General features: G+C 29.6%; 1 protein-coding gene across 1 annotated transcript; it reads left to right on the forward strand.

Moving 5' to 3' along the window:
* Positions 1 to 260: 260 nt before the first annotated feature.
* On the forward strand, positions 261 to 7,471 carry LOC101504247 (aldo-keto reductase family 4 member C10-like). The gene is made up of 7 exons (XM_004514969.4): positions 261 to 589; positions 781 to 831; positions 1,732 to 1,808; positions 2,492 to 2,579; positions 2,711 to 2,965; positions 3,226 to 3,462; positions 7,153 to 7,471. Exons 1-7 carry the CDS (start codon positions 467 to 469, stop codon positions 7,234 to 7,236), a joined length of 915 nt encoding a protein of 304 aa, XP_004515026.1. The 5' UTR covers positions 261 to 466; the 3' UTR covers positions 7,237 to 7,471.
* The last annotated feature ends 12,169 nt before the right edge of the window (positions 7,472 to 19,640 follow it).

The raw sequence follows: 19,640 nt of genomic DNA on the forward strand, positions 1-19,640 counted from the left end.
GCTATATTGAATAATTTCTTATTAAAATTATTTTTTATATTTGATTTTTTGTAAAAAAAAGAAAAGAGTGATTTTTATAATTATAGACATACACGAAGCAAATCATAATTTTCTTAACAATCTTTTACTTAATTTTTCTAAATTATTGAATACCACATTTATTTATTTATTTTATCAGCTCTTAGGGGTTTAAAAAATGGTCTGTAATTGAAAAAAGGTCGCGACAAAAAAAGTAAAGGAAGCGGTTGTTATTATATTTTGCCGTGTTAAAGTTGTGAAGAAAAATTACAAAAAATGCATATGAAATGTTTGTTATTAATTCTCACCGAAACAAGTATAATTCGTAACACGTGACCGTTTGTTATCCATTATCTTTGTTTCTCGAAAAAAAAAAAAAAAAGAATCCGTCAACTTGCGTATTTCATTCAATTGAATTTCAGTTTTGTTGTCTTTGCTTGAATAGAAAATGGCGAACGATGATTTGAGATTCTTTGAATTGAACACAGGAGCTAAGATACCTTCTGTTGGTTTAGGCACTTGGCTCGCTGCACCTCGTGTTGTTTTTGATGCTATTTCTAATGCTGTCAATGTTTGTTTTTTTTTCCCCTTTAAGTTCGTTTTTAATTTAACCACTTACTTTTTATTTTTCTTATTTTTCATTTCTTTCATACCATAATGTTTTTTTTGTATTATTATGATCTTTTTTACTTTATGAATTTATTATTTTGTTAGGGGATAACTAATAATTAATGTTTTTGAATAACTTTGTTAATAATGCAGGTTGGATATCGCCATATTGATTGTGCTCAAATTTATGGCAATGAAAAGGAGGTGAGTGTTTGTTTCAAATAAATACTCTCTATAAGATGAATTATAAGCTAAAAGTATATGAAAAGTGATGTAAGGGAATTTAAGATCATATACATCAACTTTTCAGTTATTTTTTTTCGTTATATTTCATTGTAATCCCTGTGACCTGTTTTTATAATCATCATAGTTATGTGTCATAGTAGTACTTTTATGTTAATTAATTGTATTGTTTTCAAATTCAAATACAAGTAATTCAATGTATTGGAGTGAATTTAAGTTAGTGAATGAGAAAACCGTTGTAGGCAATGTTTTAAAAACAAAACCAAATCAGACAGTTTAACCAGTTGAGCTTTTAATCGGCACTATCTATGATTTGGTTATTTGATCGGTTCGATCACGGTTTTGTCTTAGTCCGAGCAGTTTAAAGTGGTTGAACTATGACCGGGAGGTTTTGCCGGTTCGATGCTGGTTTGGTTTTCAAAACATTGGTTGTAGATATCTTGTAACAGACAAGCCAAAAATGAAGATTTTATTTATGTTCAACAAACAAAAATATTAACTTAGTTTAAATAAATTTTTCAACAAGAGCTTATAAGAAATTATAATTGAAATAGTCCTGCAATAATTATGAGTTTTCTAACTAATAGCGTCTTGCATAAGTTGAAATGAGCTTCTACATCTGAATATTTTCAAAAGCTCTCTCATCTCACTTCTCCATAATCACTAATAACTTATAAGGGCTTTTTTGTTAGTTAAGGATTAAATACTATTGAGAAGCACCTATAAGTCAAAATCTAATTCAAATTGGGCTTTAATTCATCAACAAAAGTTCATTCAAGAGAGTTGTTCTGTTACAACCCCAGGCGGAATTGGAACTCATGTGTCTAGATTATTGGTTAACCTTTGGTAAATTTGATGTAGATTGGTGATGCCTTGAAGAAGTTGTTTGATGATGGAGTAGTTAAGCGTGAAGATATGTGGATCACCTCCAAGCTATGGTTTGTTTTTTCTATGTGTACTTTCTCAAGATTTTCTTAACTATTTTGGTTGCAAGGGTATTTATGCAAACACTCATTATGATAGCTTCCATGAGAGTTCTTAATTCATGTTATTGAAAACACAAATTAATAGGTAAGCTTCTTACAATAATGTCATGAATTATCTTTCAAAATATTTAGAGGGATTATTAATTTGAAGTTAACAAATTTGATTACGTAACTCAACTTTGCAAGATTACTCAATGTCGAATTTATCCTTACACAGAAAAAGAGAAATTTTGACCACTGAATCTCTTTTTTTGAATATAGTACTATTTTTCATCATAGATTATTGTTGTGGTTCTTGAACAATTTTTATAAACGACAAAAGAACTTTCTCAACATCAAAGGGTACAGACAACTGGGGTTTTGTTCAAATATGTATGACCGATATTTCAAATTGAAGGTGTGTTTGGTGTTTGACATGAGTCACCGCCATGACACTGCCACATGTGTAATTACTTTCCTTTTTAAAAATTTACTAGTGTCGACCTACCAGTATTGTGTCTAGTGTTCAATATGTGTGAGCGCTTCATAAATTGTTATTTCTTGCAAATTTGCTCTTAAACATGATTACATATAAAATCTTTTTATTGCACATGATTACATTCTTTAAAATGTAATGAAATCTGCTCATGTTTTAGGTGTACCGATCACTTGCCAAAAGATGTTCCAAAGGCATTCGATAGAACTTTACGTGATTTGCAGCTGGACTATCTTGATCTCTACCTTGTATGTAAATGACAACAAAATTAATTTCTTCCTACATCAAATCCTTTTATGTTCATAACATTATAATGTTACTGAAATCAAGTTCTTATATCAAGAATATTCCTTTGCATTATGTCTATAATCTTCTGTAGATTCACTGGCCAGTCAGCATGAAAAATGGACATCTTACAAAACCCGACATACCGAGCACATGGAAAGCAATGGAAACACTCTACAATTCTGGCAAGGCTAGATCTATAGGAGTCAGCAATTTCTCTGTAAAGAAGCTTCAGGATCTGTTGGATGTGGCAAATGTTCCTCCATCTGTTAACCAAGTTGAATTGCATCCTTCATTGCAGCAGCCAAACTTACATGCTTTCTGTAAATCCAAGGGAGTGCACTTATCTGTGAGTATGCAAATTTAATGTTGTATATGATTATATTATGAATGATATCATTAGATAAAGTGAGATTAGTTAATATTAAGATTTGCTTATATTTTAAACCACTTAATATGATTTTTTTTTTGTTTATATTCAAGACGTTTTGTTGCAAGTTGAATATAACTTAAGAAAAACTCTCATGATTCTTAATTGCAAGTTGAGTATAACTTAAGTAAAAATTTAAAGATTCCGATCTACTTATACCTACCAATGTTCTTATTCAGGGTTATTCTCCATTAGGTAAAGGACATGAGAGTAATATTCTTCAAAATCGAGTTCTGCACACGATTGCTGAGAAGTTAGGGAAGACTTCGGCACAGATAGCCCTTCGATGGGGACTACAAATGGGTCACAGTGTACTTCCAAAGAGCACAAATACGACAAGGATCAAAGAAAACATTGATCTGTTTGACTGGTCTATACCAGAAGATTTGTTACCTAACTTCAATGAAATTGAGCAGGCAAGTCACTTAAATGAATCTTATGGTCAATTTATATGGCTGAATTACAAAGTCTTTTTAATATTTTTTTCTATAACATTTTCATTGCTAGACAAGTATGATATTTTAAAATCAGTTTATCTGCAGGAAAAATATTGTAGACTGATATAACCTTTTCAGTTCATGCTGTATGCAACATTTTTGTTTTAGTCTACAATATTTTTTGGTTGATTTGGTTCACTTTGTTTGGTTCTAGTCCCTCGAGAAAATTGATTAGATTCATGCTGAGTTAGTCCCACATGTCATAATTTGGGGACTAAATCAATATAATTCAGATATTACAAGAACTAATTCAATGTATTATGAAACAAGATGAAACTATTTTACTGAATAATTCCTCATATATTGAAAAATGAAATGAATTGCTTTACAATGTAACATCTCAATCTCTTTATATACAATAGGAGAAAAGAGATGAGATGATGTGTAACTACCATAACAAAAATAACTAACTAATAACAACCTAGGACAACTATCTTATAAGCTATTACAAGCAAGCTCACAGTTAGCTTGACTGACAAGTAACTAACAAGCTGACTGGGAGACTGGCAAGCAGATAAACACATACTCGTGAGCCCATGAGCAAGCTGGCAGACTGGTGGAGCTAGCAGGCTAGTTGGTGAAGCTGACTGACCAGTAAAACTGAAAAATGATTGAGACTGGCACATGAGCCAAATACAAATAGACCAACTAATCTAATACCCCCTTATGAGCTGGAGCTTGATAAATATCAAGTAAACCAAGCTTAGAAACAAAATTGTTGTACTTTGGGAACAAGCTCTTGGTGAATAGGTCAGAAGTTTAGTTGTCGCTGGAGATAGGCATTAATTTAAGGATCTATCTTGAGACTTTTCCCTCACAATATGGCAGTCTATTTCCAAATGTTTGGTTCTCTCATGAAAGACTGGTTGTCACAAAATAACAATGTTGTTTGCCTTAAATTGATATTAACAATGTTGTTTGCCTTAAATTGATATGGAGGTCACTGAAAGGATAGATTAGCCATTGCATCTCACAAGTTCCTAATGCTAAAGCGCTACTTTCTGCCTCTGAAGATGATTTTGTCACTATAACTTGTTTCTTTAATTTCCAACAAATGAGGGAATGCCCAAGAAAGAAACAATATCCTGATATAGACCTCCTAGAATCTTTGCATGTGGCCCAATCTGCATCTGTGAAGCCAGTGAGCTTTACCTCATAATTTATGGGAAAATAGAGACCCTTCCCTGGTGCCTTTTTTAAGTATCTAAGGACTCTAATTGTTGCTTGATAATGTGTCTGACTAGGACTTGCCATGTACTGACTGAGTTGTTGGACTGCAAAAGTGATGTATGTGGTATTGTGGTTGTCAAGTATATTAGTTTTCCAATAAGTCTCATGTATTTAGTAGCATCTACACTAGGTGACCAATCTTGTTGTTGTAATCTTAGAGAAAAATCCATTGGTGTTGCAGCAGGTTTGCTGGCTAGCATACCTGTCTCTGTCAATAAATCCAGGTAGTACTTTCTTTGACAAAGAGAGATGCCACCCTTTGATTGTGCCACTTCTAACCCTAGGAAAAACTTCAAGGTTCCCAAGTCCTTGATGCCAAAGAGTTTCTGCAACCTATCCTTGATATGCTGAAATTCAGTCAAACTGTTCCCAACTAGGATCACATTATCCACATAAATAGCCAAAGCTGTGAAAGTATTTGATTTATGTTTGATGATAAGGGAATGATCTAATGACGCTTGGTGAAAACCATAACTCAGTAATATAGAAAACAACTTCTCACGCCACTGCCTACTAGCCTGCTTTAAACCATACAATGATTTGATTAGCTTGCACACTTGGTTTGTTTTGTTGGCAGTAATTCCATATGGTAGCTTCATGTGTACATCTTCATGTAGGTCTCTATGTAAGAATGCCTTGTTGATGTCAAGTTGGTGAAGATGCCAGTTAAAAATGGATGCTAAAGCCAATAGAAGTCTAATAGTTGTCATTTTAGTGATTGGACTGAAGGTGTCAAGGTAGTCCAATCCTTCTCTTTGGTTATATTCTTTTACCACAAGCCTTGCTTTGTATCAGTCTATAGTCCCATCTTGCTTTCTTTTGATTTTGTAGATCCACTTGCTCCCTATAGGTTTGACTCCAAGGGGAAGGTCCACAATCTCCCTTGTGTTGTTGGTTTCCAGAGCCTTCAATTCTTTTTCCATGTCTTCATTCTAGCATTGATGCTTACTTGCCTCCTCATAATTCTATGGTTCTGTTTCATTTTAGACAGACAGAGAAAACTCCTTGTAAGAAGGAATAAATTAGCATGAGAAACATAATTACAAATAGCATAGGGTGCACCTGGTTTGATTGTTGAGTGACTTGTAATTTGGCACTCATAATAGGCTGGTTGATGCCTCTCCCTTTCTGATCTTCTTATGTGCTGATTGTCATTATTATCTTGGTCCTGCTGAGCAATGTCATCATTACCTTGCTCAGGTTCACAAGTTTGTAAGGTTAGGGCATGCCCCCCTCCAAATCATGATCAAAATGAGCTTTATGCAGCTCAATATCAGTAGGTTCACTTGTATTAATAGGAATGCAGTCCCGATACTTTAAATTTGAATTTCTTGGACTATAAGGAATGATGAGCTCTTCAAACACCACATTCCTATAAGTTATTACAAGCAAACTCACAATTTGCTTGACTGACAAGTAACTAAAAAGCTGAGCGGGAGCCTGGCAAGCAGATAGACACATACCCGTGAGCTCATGAGCAAGCTGGCTGACTGGCAGACTAATGAGCAAGCTGGCTAATTGGTAGACTGATGAGCAGGTTGGAAGATTGGTGGAGCTAACTGGCATAGGCTGGCTGGTGATGCTGAGGCTGACTGATAAATAAAACTGAAAAATGATACAGACTGACACATGAGCCAAATACAAATAGACCAACTATTCTAATACAACATGGTTCAAATAATACAAGGACTATAATCAAAACAATGAGGATCAAAAGAAAATGTTCTTGTTTTAGGGACTAAAATAGGTGTATATTATAGGAACTAACAAATTATTTTAGCCAATGTTCTAATTGTCAGAAGTAGATAAAATCTAAGGATGAGTATAATTTAAACATCAAACTGTTAGAAAGGATTTAATTGTAGCTCACTCCAACTATAGGAAAAATGTTTTGTTTATAGTCTTTATGTGTGTTTGGTTCTGTGATGACAAAAATTAATTGTGACTGAATTAGTTTTATGAAATTGATTTTAGTTGAAATTAAATTGAAAACGTAAAGCGATTTATGTTTAAATAAATTAATGAACAAATTATTTTTATCTATTTATATTTGGATTAGAATTGGTTTTGGGTGTGTATATATGTTAATAAATTTGAAAATTATTCATATGTTACAATAGAAGCTAGAAATATTAGCCTTTAGGTAGAATTGATATTTCGGATTGGAATCAATTCTAAAGTTAGAAGCCAATTGGACTATAGTCAGTACATCTAGACTATCTAATATTTGATATTGCACGGTTCAGTTTTCAAGTTTGGATTTTAATTTTTTTTAATCTAAAATTTGAGCTTAAAATTTGGATCATCCCATTTTGATTGGACAGTCCAAATGTGACGATAGACATTGTTTCATTTCAACTTTCTCATTTACTAACACAGGAAAGAGTAGTTCCTGGAAGAGAATTTGTTAGCAAGACATCTCCTGGGTACAAAACAATTGAAGAACTCTGGGATGGTGAGTAAGAGACAGATTTCACCTGGGTACAAAACAGTTGAAGAACTCTGGGATGGTGAGTAAGAGACAGATTCCATATTGGCCACTGCTTTTCTCTTGTTGAATGCAGAATGAGCTGACTTTTTTGTGACTGTTGTAATAATTTATTTAGAATGTATTCTTATAAGTTGGGAATTAAGTTGTGTTATTGAAGATTTGGTCTTTGTGTTTAATAATAGATTTGGGATTAAGCTGTTTGGGTTCTGGAATATCTTATTCCTCATTGGAATAGTTACGATGTGTTTATCTAAGTTTGGATTTTCCTTGTAGGAATAGTTAATGTCATGTCCTATGGATGTTATAGCATATCCTTTAAGTATTAAGAAGTTTAGTTGCGATAGATTTTGATAATTTATTTAAACAATAAAAAAATGTAAGAAATTTATTATCATTAAAATATAGCATATCCTTAAAGATAAATTATTATTATTATTATTATTATTATTATTATTATTATTATTATTATTATTATTATTATTATTATTATTACTTTAGTCAAAAGTGACCATCATGTTTTGTCGGGGAGTCTTTAATGATAACAAGGTGTTGTCATATCTTGTCTTCTTAATAATTCAGATACCTTTAATGTCATTTTTGTTTCTCAATAATTTAATTTCATCATGTCTCCTTAATAATTCTGCTACCTTTAATGTCACATTTTGTTTTTCAATAATTTAAAGGTCTTCTATTCCTTCAGAGTCTTCATTATTATTATTTTCAGACTCAGATATTGCCGCTTGTAATTTATTCAAAATTCTTTTTTATTAGAAGATGATGATAATTCTGCCATAATCTTGGACTTTTCAGCCAAGAATTGTCCTTCTTGAATGTTCTTTTTTGATTTAATATGAAATTTAGGATTTCTTCTAAACCATTCTAAGAGTGTAGAGCCCTTTAATAATTCTGGATTAAATTTGTTCCACCATTTGATTTTAATAATTCTGAATACCAAGTTAATATTAGAATCAGGAATTGATAATTCTTTTCTATATGTCCACGAAGTAATCCATGAAATACCAAAGCTTGCATGAAACATTAATATCTTCATATGATCTTGAAAATTAGTTTCTTTAACAAATTCTTGGAATGTTGATTCAACAAATTCTGGGTAAATTTTTGGCTCAGGTCCTCATTCATTAAACCATTTAATAAACCATGATGGGAATTGTAACGAAATGTCTTTTTTAAACCAAATGAACCAGGAATGCTCAAAAGGTTCTTGTAATAGCATGTTTGTCCATGCTTCCATATAATCATAATAAGAATATTCCTGAGGAGTAAATCTTCTGGAGAATTTCTTTAATGCTGAAGGGTGATCTTTCCAATCTGTTGGTGATAATACCTTTAATATTTTAAATTTTGAAAAAATAATTTTTTGTTTGTCATTTTTGTCGTAGGTATGAGTAATTTCTATTGAATCAGTATCAACTAAAACAAACTCATAGAATAATCTTGTTTTCTCTAGGGTGGCTGGTAGATAATGAAATCCGTGAGGATAATAATGAGAAACAATCTAAAGTAATGATTTGCTTAATGAATATTCAGGTTCCACAAGAAAAAGTATTTTCTTGTAATCATTTTCTATAAATGGACAATTTAAGTTACTAGGGAGTGTGTAATAGGGTAATTTTTTTGGTTTTTGTGTTGTAGGATTTAATTGGGATGACGTGTTTAAGGAAAATTGTAATGGTGAGATTAATTGGGATTGGATTGCGGGTCTAATTGTTTTTGGTTGTATGGAAGTTGTTGGGTAAAAAGATGGTAATGCTAAGGGGGTTAATGGAGTAAACCTGTTTTGGTTTGGTAATGGGGAGGAAGAAGAGGGAGTTTGTAATACCTGTTTCATAATAGGTGTTTTGTAATTTTTTCTTCGGTAATTGGGGGTCCATACTTATCTTTATGACTCATTGTGCTTTCCTTGTAAAAATTCTCTTGTAAGAAAATCTGGTAATGAGTTTTTCTCTCCTTTAATATGTTCTATTTTGAAATCAAAACAAGAAAGTAAAGATTGCCATCTGACAAAAATATGTTTAGAAACCAGGTTTTTAACATCATTTTGCAAAACATCTTTTGCTGCTTTACAATCAGTTTTTAATAAAAATTTCTTCGAAAATAAGTCATCTTGAAATTTGGTAATGCATAAAACAATTGCCAAAATGTCTTTTTTAATAATATTATATTTTAATTGGGATGTGTTCCATATTCCAGAGTAATATCTCACTACTTGCTCTTTTGGGTTTCCTGGTAATCTTTGTTTTAACACTCCTCCATAACCTAACTCTGATGAGTCAGTCTCTACTATTAATAGGGCTTGAGGGTTTGGAATTCCTAAGCAAGGTAATTTTTTAATTACTTGTTTTAAGGTTTTGACACTATCTGTCATAGTCTCATCCCATTTGGGTGGATTTTTTCTCAGTCTTTTAAATAAAGGTGAACATATAATCCTAAGGTTGGGAATAAAGTCTGCTACATAATTTACACATCCTAAGAATCTTTGTAATTGAGTTTTGTCCTTTAATTCATTAGGAAAATTTTCTCCAAATTCTATTGATCTACTAATTGGTGTTATTGTTCCTTGATAAATGTTGAATCCTAAAAATATAATATTATCCTGAAATAGTCTCATTTTCTTGGCTGACACCACTAATCCATTTTCTTTAATAATATTAAAGAATTATTTTACATATTCAAAGTGTTGATTAATACCTTTTGAAAATACTAATACTTCATCTACGTATACAATACTAAAATGTTGGTAATTATTAAAAATATCATTCATAATATTTTGGAATTCACTAGGTGCATTCTTTAATCCGAAGGGCATAACATTCCATTCGTAATGTCCAAAGGGCATAACAAAAGTTGTTTTATATTCATCTTCTTCTTTTATTTGTATTTGGTAATATCCTAATTTCATGTCAAATTCAGAGAATACCGATGAGCTGTATAATCTACTTACTAAATATTTTTTATTGGGTATTGGGTACCTAATCCATTGTAATACTTTATTTAATGGTTTATAATTTATAACTAATCTAGGTTCTCCTCTTTCTAATTTTGTTGAGTTCATTACATAGAACCCTGCACAACTCCAGGGAGACTTACTGAGTCTTATTAATCTTTTATCTAAGTATTCTTGTATTTCCTTTTTACAATAATCTAGGTATTGTTGATTCATTTGTATTGGTCTTGCCTTAGTGGGAATGTTTCTTTCATTAAAACTGGGTTCATAAGGAAGTGAGACCACATGCTTCTTTCTTGTCCAGAAAGCATTGGGGTGATCTGCACAAATTTCTTTTTCAAATTTATCTTGTAATTCTTTTATTTTATCTTGTATAATTTTATTTTGTAATTGTTCTTCTATTCTTTTATAATGAATCTCTTTGGTTTTTAATTCCTATTTGTTTCTTCTTTTGAGAGATTAAATTAATTTTATTAAGACTTGATGTTGATACTTCTTGTAACATATTTAATTCTTTAATTTTGGATTTTTGAACAAATTCAAATTTTATTGTTTTACCTAATGCTGTTGTAGTAAGATCTTCATGTGATACAATGAATGGGTATATTAATGCTAAGAAAGTGTTTCCTATAATTACACTTTATCTAATGTCTTTTACTAATAAAAATGAAGTATGATAACAAATTCCATTTTTACATACCTTTGCACCAGGTAATTTATAAGTAACACCTAATCTAGAACCATTGGCTCCACTTAATCTTTCTAGGGTTTTTTTCCGTAATATTTAGTGGATATTAATCCTAGCTTCTTGGATACAATTAGAGTCTGCACCAGAATAAAAAAATGCAATAAACTCAAATTTTTTATTTTTAATAATTATGGTTATTGGGCAGTACCATTTGTGTACAATTAATTTATTTAACAAAAATAAATAAGGTTCTTTTTCTTTTATATCATTATTATTACTACTACTTTCTAACTTATGTTGTTGTTCTAATATACTTTTTCCTTTTAATTCTAAATACTTAACATCTAATTCTAAATCCTTTTGTTTTAATAATTGAATTTCTTGTTTTATAGAAGTAATTTCATTCTCTTTTATATCATTATTATTACTACTACTTTCTAACTTATGTTGTTGTTCTAATATACTTTTTCCTTTTAATTCTAAATACTTAACATCTAATTCTAAATCCTTTTATTTTAATAATTAAATTTCTTGTTTTATAAAAGTAATTTCATTCTACAAGTCTTTAATACTAATTGGTGTGGTAATAGTGGGTTTAAATCTATTCATTATTTCTTTAAATTCTACTTTATGAACTATTTCCTTTTCCATTTGTTCTTTTTCTATAATTCCTTATATTTGAATCATAAATTCTTCCTTTTAATTTGAATTAGGCATTTTTCTTAATATTTCTATAAGAGTACTAGCTTGATCTGTAGTAATCATATTAATTCCCTTAATACAATCATTACAATTATATAATTCTGGACCTAAATAATAATTTTCTTATGAACTTTCTTCTGATTCTAATTTTTCCAATATATTATTATCATATTCTTCTTCATAAGATGATTCTTCCGAAGAACTAGAGGATTCATCAATCAACATAATTCCTTCTAATATATTAATAAGACTTTCTTTTAATTCTTTTTGTATTTCTAATTTACTAATTTTATTAATTTTTTGTTTTACTCTACAATTTTTTGCATAATGTCCTAGTCTTCCACATCTAAAACATTTAATTTCTTGTTTATTAAAGACTTTTTTATTAGTTCTTTTAATTTTTTGTGTTTTCTTTATTGGTTCTTTTGAGGCGTAATTATTATTATAATTTATTTTTCTCATAATGTATAAATGTTTGTTTTGGATATTTTTTCTTTATGTTTTTATTGGGAGCTTTAATTGTCTCTATTCCGAATTGTTCACAAAAGGATCCTAATTCTTTTCTACTTTGCACTACTCCTGATCTAATTTTATTTTGTATTTTAAAATCTGTGTATATTTCTATTTTATTATTATTATTATTATTATTATTATTATTATTATTATTATAATAATAATAATAATTATTATTATTATTATAATAATAATAATAATTATTATTATAAAAGTATATAAAATTCATTCCTTGACCATCTCCAATGAGTTGGTCAATTAGCGTCCACATTACCATAATTGAAATCACCGTTTTCCTTATCAAAATTATGTCTTGATCTTTTCCTCTTTAGTTTTAAGTGATTGTTGGTATAAGTTATCAAAATATTTTGAAAAAAGTTTTTTGAATTTTTTTTTACACCTACTTTGTTCTAGAAATGTTGAAATGAAGAAATAAAAAAAATGGTAACCTTTTTTATATATGAGAGTATTTTAGTATTTTCCTTTATTTTTTGAGGTACTTAGATAAATGAGAGGGTACAGGGTAAAATTTTCAATATTTTGGTAAATGACAACTACGAGTCCAGTCCAATGACCTTTGCCTCCACAACAATAATTAAAAAAAAAAATCATTAACTTTGTTACTTTGTCCACCTTTTTTCGTTTTTATTATTTTCAATATTTTTTCACTTATGGTGAAAAAGTTGGGTTCGTATGAACAACCAAGACCGTGTGTCGCTACATTCACTTTTAGGAGTGGAGCAATAACATTTGAACAAATTTTCTGTATTTACATTAAAAGTTCATTATTTTGTTCCGTCACAAAAAGAAAAAAAATCAAGTTATAATGCTTCTATTCAAAGCTCTAGGAGCAGCTTGCTGCATGCCATACAAAGTTTTTCTCAATTTTAACCCCTTATCCTCCTTTTCCTTGATCACAAACCCCAACCTCTTAAAATTAAAATTCATACTTGACCTCAAGTGACACATCTCCCAACCTCTTGCCCGAGCTTAGGCTATTACAAGCCTAATTGTTCAATCCTTGCAACTAGAAAAAATACTTAAGAATACGCATTCCCTACCCTTTGTAGAAATCATTTGGTATTAAAATAGCTTTGTACTTGGTAATTGAGCCATCTGGGTTTAGTTTAAGCTTGTAAACCTGTAACATCCCGCTTTTTTGAGACATTAACTAACGAAATTCTAAACGAAAAGATACAAATTCGTTTTTTTTATAAGATTATCTTAAATACTCATCTATCTATTATATATAATATATTAAAATAGACTCATACAATTCAAAATATTCTACCACCTCATTCAAATATTGCCACATCAAAAAAAAAAAATCTGATGCGACACATCTAACAAACATTCTTCCTCTTTCTTATTGCAATTTATATTTAGCACAAATTTTATTACATTTTTTTCATATAATATTTTGTGAAACTATTCATGTGCCATAAGTTACAAATTACAATATAATAAATCTATTATATATATTAAAATAGACTCCTACAATTCAAAATATTAAGACACCTCGTTCAAATATTGCCACATCAAAAAATATTATAGAAATCATTTGGTAATAAAATAGCTTTGTACTTGGTAATTGAGCCATCTGGGTTTAGTTTAAGCTTGTAAACCTGTAACATTCCGCTTTTTTGAGACATTAACTAACGAAATTCTAAACAAAAAAGATACAAATTCGTTTTTTTATAAGATTATCTTAATGTTCATCTATCTATTATATATATATATATATATATATATATATATATATATTAAAATAGACTCATACAATTCAAAATATTCTGCCACCTCATTCAAATATTGCCACATCAAAAAAAAAATCTGATGCAACACATCTAACAAACACTCTTCTCTTTCTTATTGCAATTTATATTTAGCACAAATTTTATTACATTTTTTTCATATAATATTTTGTGGAACTATTCATGTGCCATAAGTTACAAATTACAATATAATAAATCTATTATATATATTAAAATAGACTCCTACAATTCAAAATATTTTGACACCTCATTCAAATATTGCCACAACAAAAAATATTGATGTGGCACATCTAACAAACACTCTTCATCTTTCTTATTGCAATCTAATATTGCATATAAATTGCATATCAAAATTTTACTTTTAAAACTAAATAATTTTCCTACACAATAATAATAATAATATTAAAACACCATTTTCAAAATTATCCATCATCACAAAGCCATTTACTAAAATCAGTTTTTTTTTTACTAGTGACAACAATAACAATTTTACCATAAAAATCAATTTATTTTCTACAGAAGATCAAGAAGAGATTTTGTTCTATTAACAATGAAAAATGGTTAGACACAGTAAATATGATTGTAATTAAAGAGTTCTTACTTGATGGGATGATTCACTAAATTCTTTTGAGGTTTTCTTTAATTTCTTCCTTTTTCTCTCCCAAATCTTTTCTTTTTCTTTCTTTCTTGCAGATAGGTTGTTATGAGTATTCATATTGAGAATGGGAGACGTCGTTGTTTTTTCTTCTTCTATCACTAGAATTAGGGAATTTAACCTAAGCCCATTAAGACCCTAAATATTCACTCCAAATATAAAGTAATTTTGTTTTTAACGTCTTCTTTCTTTTCTAGTATTATTGTTATTATTATAAGATTTTTTTTTTTCAAATACGTAGCAAAATATTCGGTCAGATTAAATACATCATGTCATACACATATATATTTTTTAAAATAATAATTGAATAAAAAATATAATAATAATAATAATAATAATAATAATAATAATAATAATAATAATAATAATTATAACAACAACAAATAGACTCCTACAATTCAAAATATTGTGCCACCTCATTCAAATATTTCCACATAAAAAAAAAAATCTGATGTGGCATATCTAACAAGCACTAATCGTCTTTCTTATTGCAATTTATTTTTAGCACAAATTTTATTACATTTTTTTTATAATATTTTGTAGAACTATTCATGTGCGATAAGTTACAAATTACAATATAATAAATCTATTATATATATTAAAATAGACTCGTAAAATTCAAAATATTATGCCACCTCATTCTAATATTACCACATCAAAAAAAATTGATGTGGCACATCTAACAAACACTCTTCCTCTTTCTTATTGCAATTTATTTTTAGCACAAATTTTATTGCATTTATTTCATATAATATTTTGTGGAACTATTCATGTGCCATAAGTTACAAATTACAATATAATCAATATCAATTATTTGACACTCATTGCTCCTCAATTATTATTGATAACGGTTATTTCTCCATAAATCTATTATCTATTATCTATTATTTATATTAAAATAGACTCCTGCAATTCAAAATATTGTGCCACCTCATTCAATTATTGCCACATCAAAAAATATCTGATGTGCCACTTCTAACAAACACTCTTCCCCTTTCTTATCGCAATTTATTTTTAGCACAAATTTTATTACATTATTTACATATAATATTTTGTGGAACTATTCATGTGCCATAAGTTACAAATTACAATATAATAAATATCAGTTATTCGACACTCATTGGTCCTCAATTATTATTAATAACGGTTATTTCTCCATATATATCTTCAAATTGAATATAACATTGTATCATTACTGGAAATTTTTTTTTTAATGAAATCTACAATATCTATCACATGTCACTTATTAGAAAACTAAAATTAATATTTAAATCAAATAGAGAGATCTAATTTACAATTAGGCCATCAATTTGTTTTTCTATTTTTTCTTATTATATCTTTACTGATATCTATCACATGTCACTTATTAGATAACTAAAATTAATATTTAAATCAAATAGAGAAATATAATTTAGAATTAGGCCGACAATTTGTTTTTCTATTTTTTTCTTATTATACCAGTACTGATATGGACTTAGAGAAAAATTTATATATTTTCTGATATATATATATATATATATATATATATATATATATAAATAGGTTGGTCTATCACGTCTAATAGATTCTTTTTTTTTTGTAAGTCTGAGTCTGGTCTATTTAAATTAATAGGCTTTTAAAAAAGACTGAATATAACCTTTTTAATAAAAAAGTCAGGGCATAATTATGTCAAACCATAGGCCCTGATCGTCATCAAAACAAGCATCATCAATATATAACTTTGTGTAGCATAAATATTTTTTGTTCTATTTAAGATAAGAAAATTTTACCCCATACCCCCTTAATTATACCTATACCCCCAAATCAAAAATGAAATGACGATTTTACCCTTGTTTAAATTATAAAACTTCAAAAAATTTACCATTTTTATTTCATGTTTTCAAGAACTCAAGATTGAGTTTTTTTTCTAAACTTCTGGAGAACTTGAATACAAGTTTTCCGGTACAAAGATATACTCCGGAAAACTTGTTTGAAGTTCTCTGTTACAGAAGCCTCTTCCGGAAAACATTTTTTTGAAGTTCTCCAGTATAGAAGCCTCTTAAGGAAAACATTTTTTGAAGTTCTCTGGCACAAAACACTATTCTGGAAAACTTTTTTGAACTTCTCCGGTACCGAGGCTTGTTCTGGGAAACTTGAAGTTTAATTTTTCGACAACGACAACGATTTATGGTGTATTAATTATTAATTATGTTGTATTAATTATTATTTATTACGGTGTATTCATTATTTATGATATATTGTTTATAGTGTATTCATTATTTAATGGTGTATTAATTATTAATTATTTATGGTATATTATTATTTAAAATTATTTATGGTGTATTATATATGGTATATTATTATTTTAAAAAAATTGTGTGTACCGGAAGTCTTTTTTAGAAAGTTTTCCAGAAACACTTATGTATCGGAAATCTATCCAATAAAGTTTACCGGTAAAAATGTTATGTACCGGAAAACTTGAAAACATTTTCAGAAAATAATGTCTGTACAGGAATTCTTCATAAAAGTTGTAAACTACATGTTTTTGATGATGACAAGACCACCAACTATGGACAATGCAGCAAGATCAAAAAGAAGATCAAACCATCTTGAATAAGCTTCCAAATCCAAATAATAAATGATTAAATGTAAAGGTATATGATACAAATCAATAGTTCAAATACATGAGAACAATTCATATTTACATATGCATTTAACATGTTTTCGAAAATCAAAAACAACATTAACAAATCATTTAAAATCATATTTTTGACAATTTGCATAAGTGTATTCGAATACAACTTAAGTCAGAGGCAGAACGTTAAAGGGTGTATTCGACTACACCCATCTGTAGTCGAATACAAGCTAAGTCAGTGGCCAAGTGTATTCGACTACACCCATCTGTAGTCGACTACAAGCTAAGTCAGTAGCCAAATGTATTCGACTACACTCATATGTAGTCGAATACAAGTTAAGTCAGAGGCTAAAATACATTGATCTGTATTCGACTACACTGATGTGTATTCGAATACAAGGTGTAAAATTCGAATTTTTTAAACGTTACAAAGATGTGTATTCGAATACACATATACTGTATTCGAATACACCTGGAAACATTACAATTTTTCAGATCTGGAATGCCTCTAGAACATTGTAATTTTTCATCAAACCTCTTGGATCAATGGCCACGAATCTGAAAGGATGTTTTATGGAGTATAAATACCCCATAACTTCAGATCAAAAATTAACCATCCTTGAATTAATTCATTTGAACAACTTTGAACAAAATTCTGATTTTTCTAAGTACTTGCATTAGATTTTCATATCATTCTAAAAAGTTCTCAAGTACTTGAATTACTATTGAGTTGTTTATCAATATACCACATCTTAGATTTATTCAAACCTTATTGTATCATTTGTACAAGTAAGATAGTGGTGTGCTATCTTAGAAAGAATTGTTAGAAGTTTTGTAGCAAGAATCCCAGGGTGGGAATTGTACATTTTCTGACAAGTAGTTGATTAATCTCTTGTGGTGTGCAAGAGGACTGGACGTACCCTTGGTTATAAGGGGAACCAGGATAAATCTTATCGTGTTCATTTACTTACTGCACTTGTTATTAAGCCTTGTTCTTAAACTCAGAAAATCTGATTACCATATCACTAAAAACAAGAAAATTTACTAACACCTAATTCACCCCCCCTCTTAGGCGTACTTTCATACTTACAATTGGCATCAGAGTAGGTTAAGGTAACTTATTCCTCGATCAATTACTCATGGCTTCCGCACAACCTGTCTTTAGAGATGGTGGTAGCAGTACCAAGCCACCATGTTTTGTTGGAGAGCACTACGATTTTTGGAAAATCCGTATGCAAGCATATCTCGAAGCACAAGGAGATGACATATGGGATGCCGTTGAAAATGGTCCTCATATTCCAAAAACTGTCATCAATAACAAAGAAGAAATAAAAATAAAAAATTCTTGGACGGATGAGGATAAGAGAAAAGTGCTTTTCGATAAAAAGGCTAAGAACATATTACAATCTGCACTAGGAATGGATGAGTTTTTCCGCATATCTCACTGTAAAACAGCAAAAGAAATATGGGATACGTTGGAAGTAACTCACGAAGGCACCATTGAAGTAAAAAGATCCAAACTCAACACACTATCACAAGAATATGAGTTATTTCGCATGCAGCCCGGAGAATCTATTTTAGATTTACAGAAAAGGTTCTCCCATTTAACCAATCATTTGACAGCACTTGGAAAAATCTTCACAAATGATGAACTAAATCTAAAAGTACTAAGGTCATTGACAAGGGCATGGCAACCAAAAGTTACAGCAATATCAGAAAAGAAAAGCCTATCCAAGATGTCTCTTTCTGCACTATTTGGAAAACTTCAAGAGCATGAAATCGAACTCGGAAGGCTAGAACAAAATGAAAGTCAAGAAAAGAAGAACAAAAATATTGCGTTAAAGACTGAATCAAGAGAACAAAGCAAAGAGAATGATTCAGATGAAGATGAAAATATTATCCTTCTTGTTAAGAAATTTGGTAAATTTCTTAAAAACGACAGAACATTCAAAAAGAAAAGCTTCAAGAAGAAAGATAATTCTACATCAAATCAAAATTTCACTTGCTTCGAATGTGGAAAACAAGGACATATTAAAGCAGACTGCCCAAATATTGCTAAGAAGAATTTCAACAGAAAGAAAGACTTCAAGAAAGCATACATAGCTTGGGAAGACAATGAAGTAAGTTCATCTTCAGAAACAGAAAGTGAAGAATGCGCCAATGTTGCATTAATGGCCTCGCATCAATCAGATGATGAAGAGGTTAGTAATATAGACTCTCCTCTTTATAATAAGACTAATACTGAATTAATTATAGAATACAATGATGCTCAAAACGCAATAAAAGAATTACTCATTGAATGTAAAAATCTATGTAAACTAGTATCAACACAAAAGAAACAAATCTCAAGTTTACAAGAAAAAGTTGATATTATGGAGAAAAATTCTGAAAAACTAAAACAGAATTCTGCATGCAATAAATGTGAATCCCTCTCTTTCGAAATTGTTCAATTAAATAGAGTAAT

The sequence above is a fragment of the Cicer arietinum genome, chromosome 6 (genome assembly GCF_000331145.2).
Source record: "Cicer arietinum cultivar CDC Frontier isolate Library 1 chromosome 6, Cicar.CDCFrontier_v2.0, whole genome shotgun sequence".
NCBI lineage: Eukaryota > Viridiplantae > Streptophyta > Magnoliopsida > Fabales > Fabaceae > Cicer > Cicer arietinum.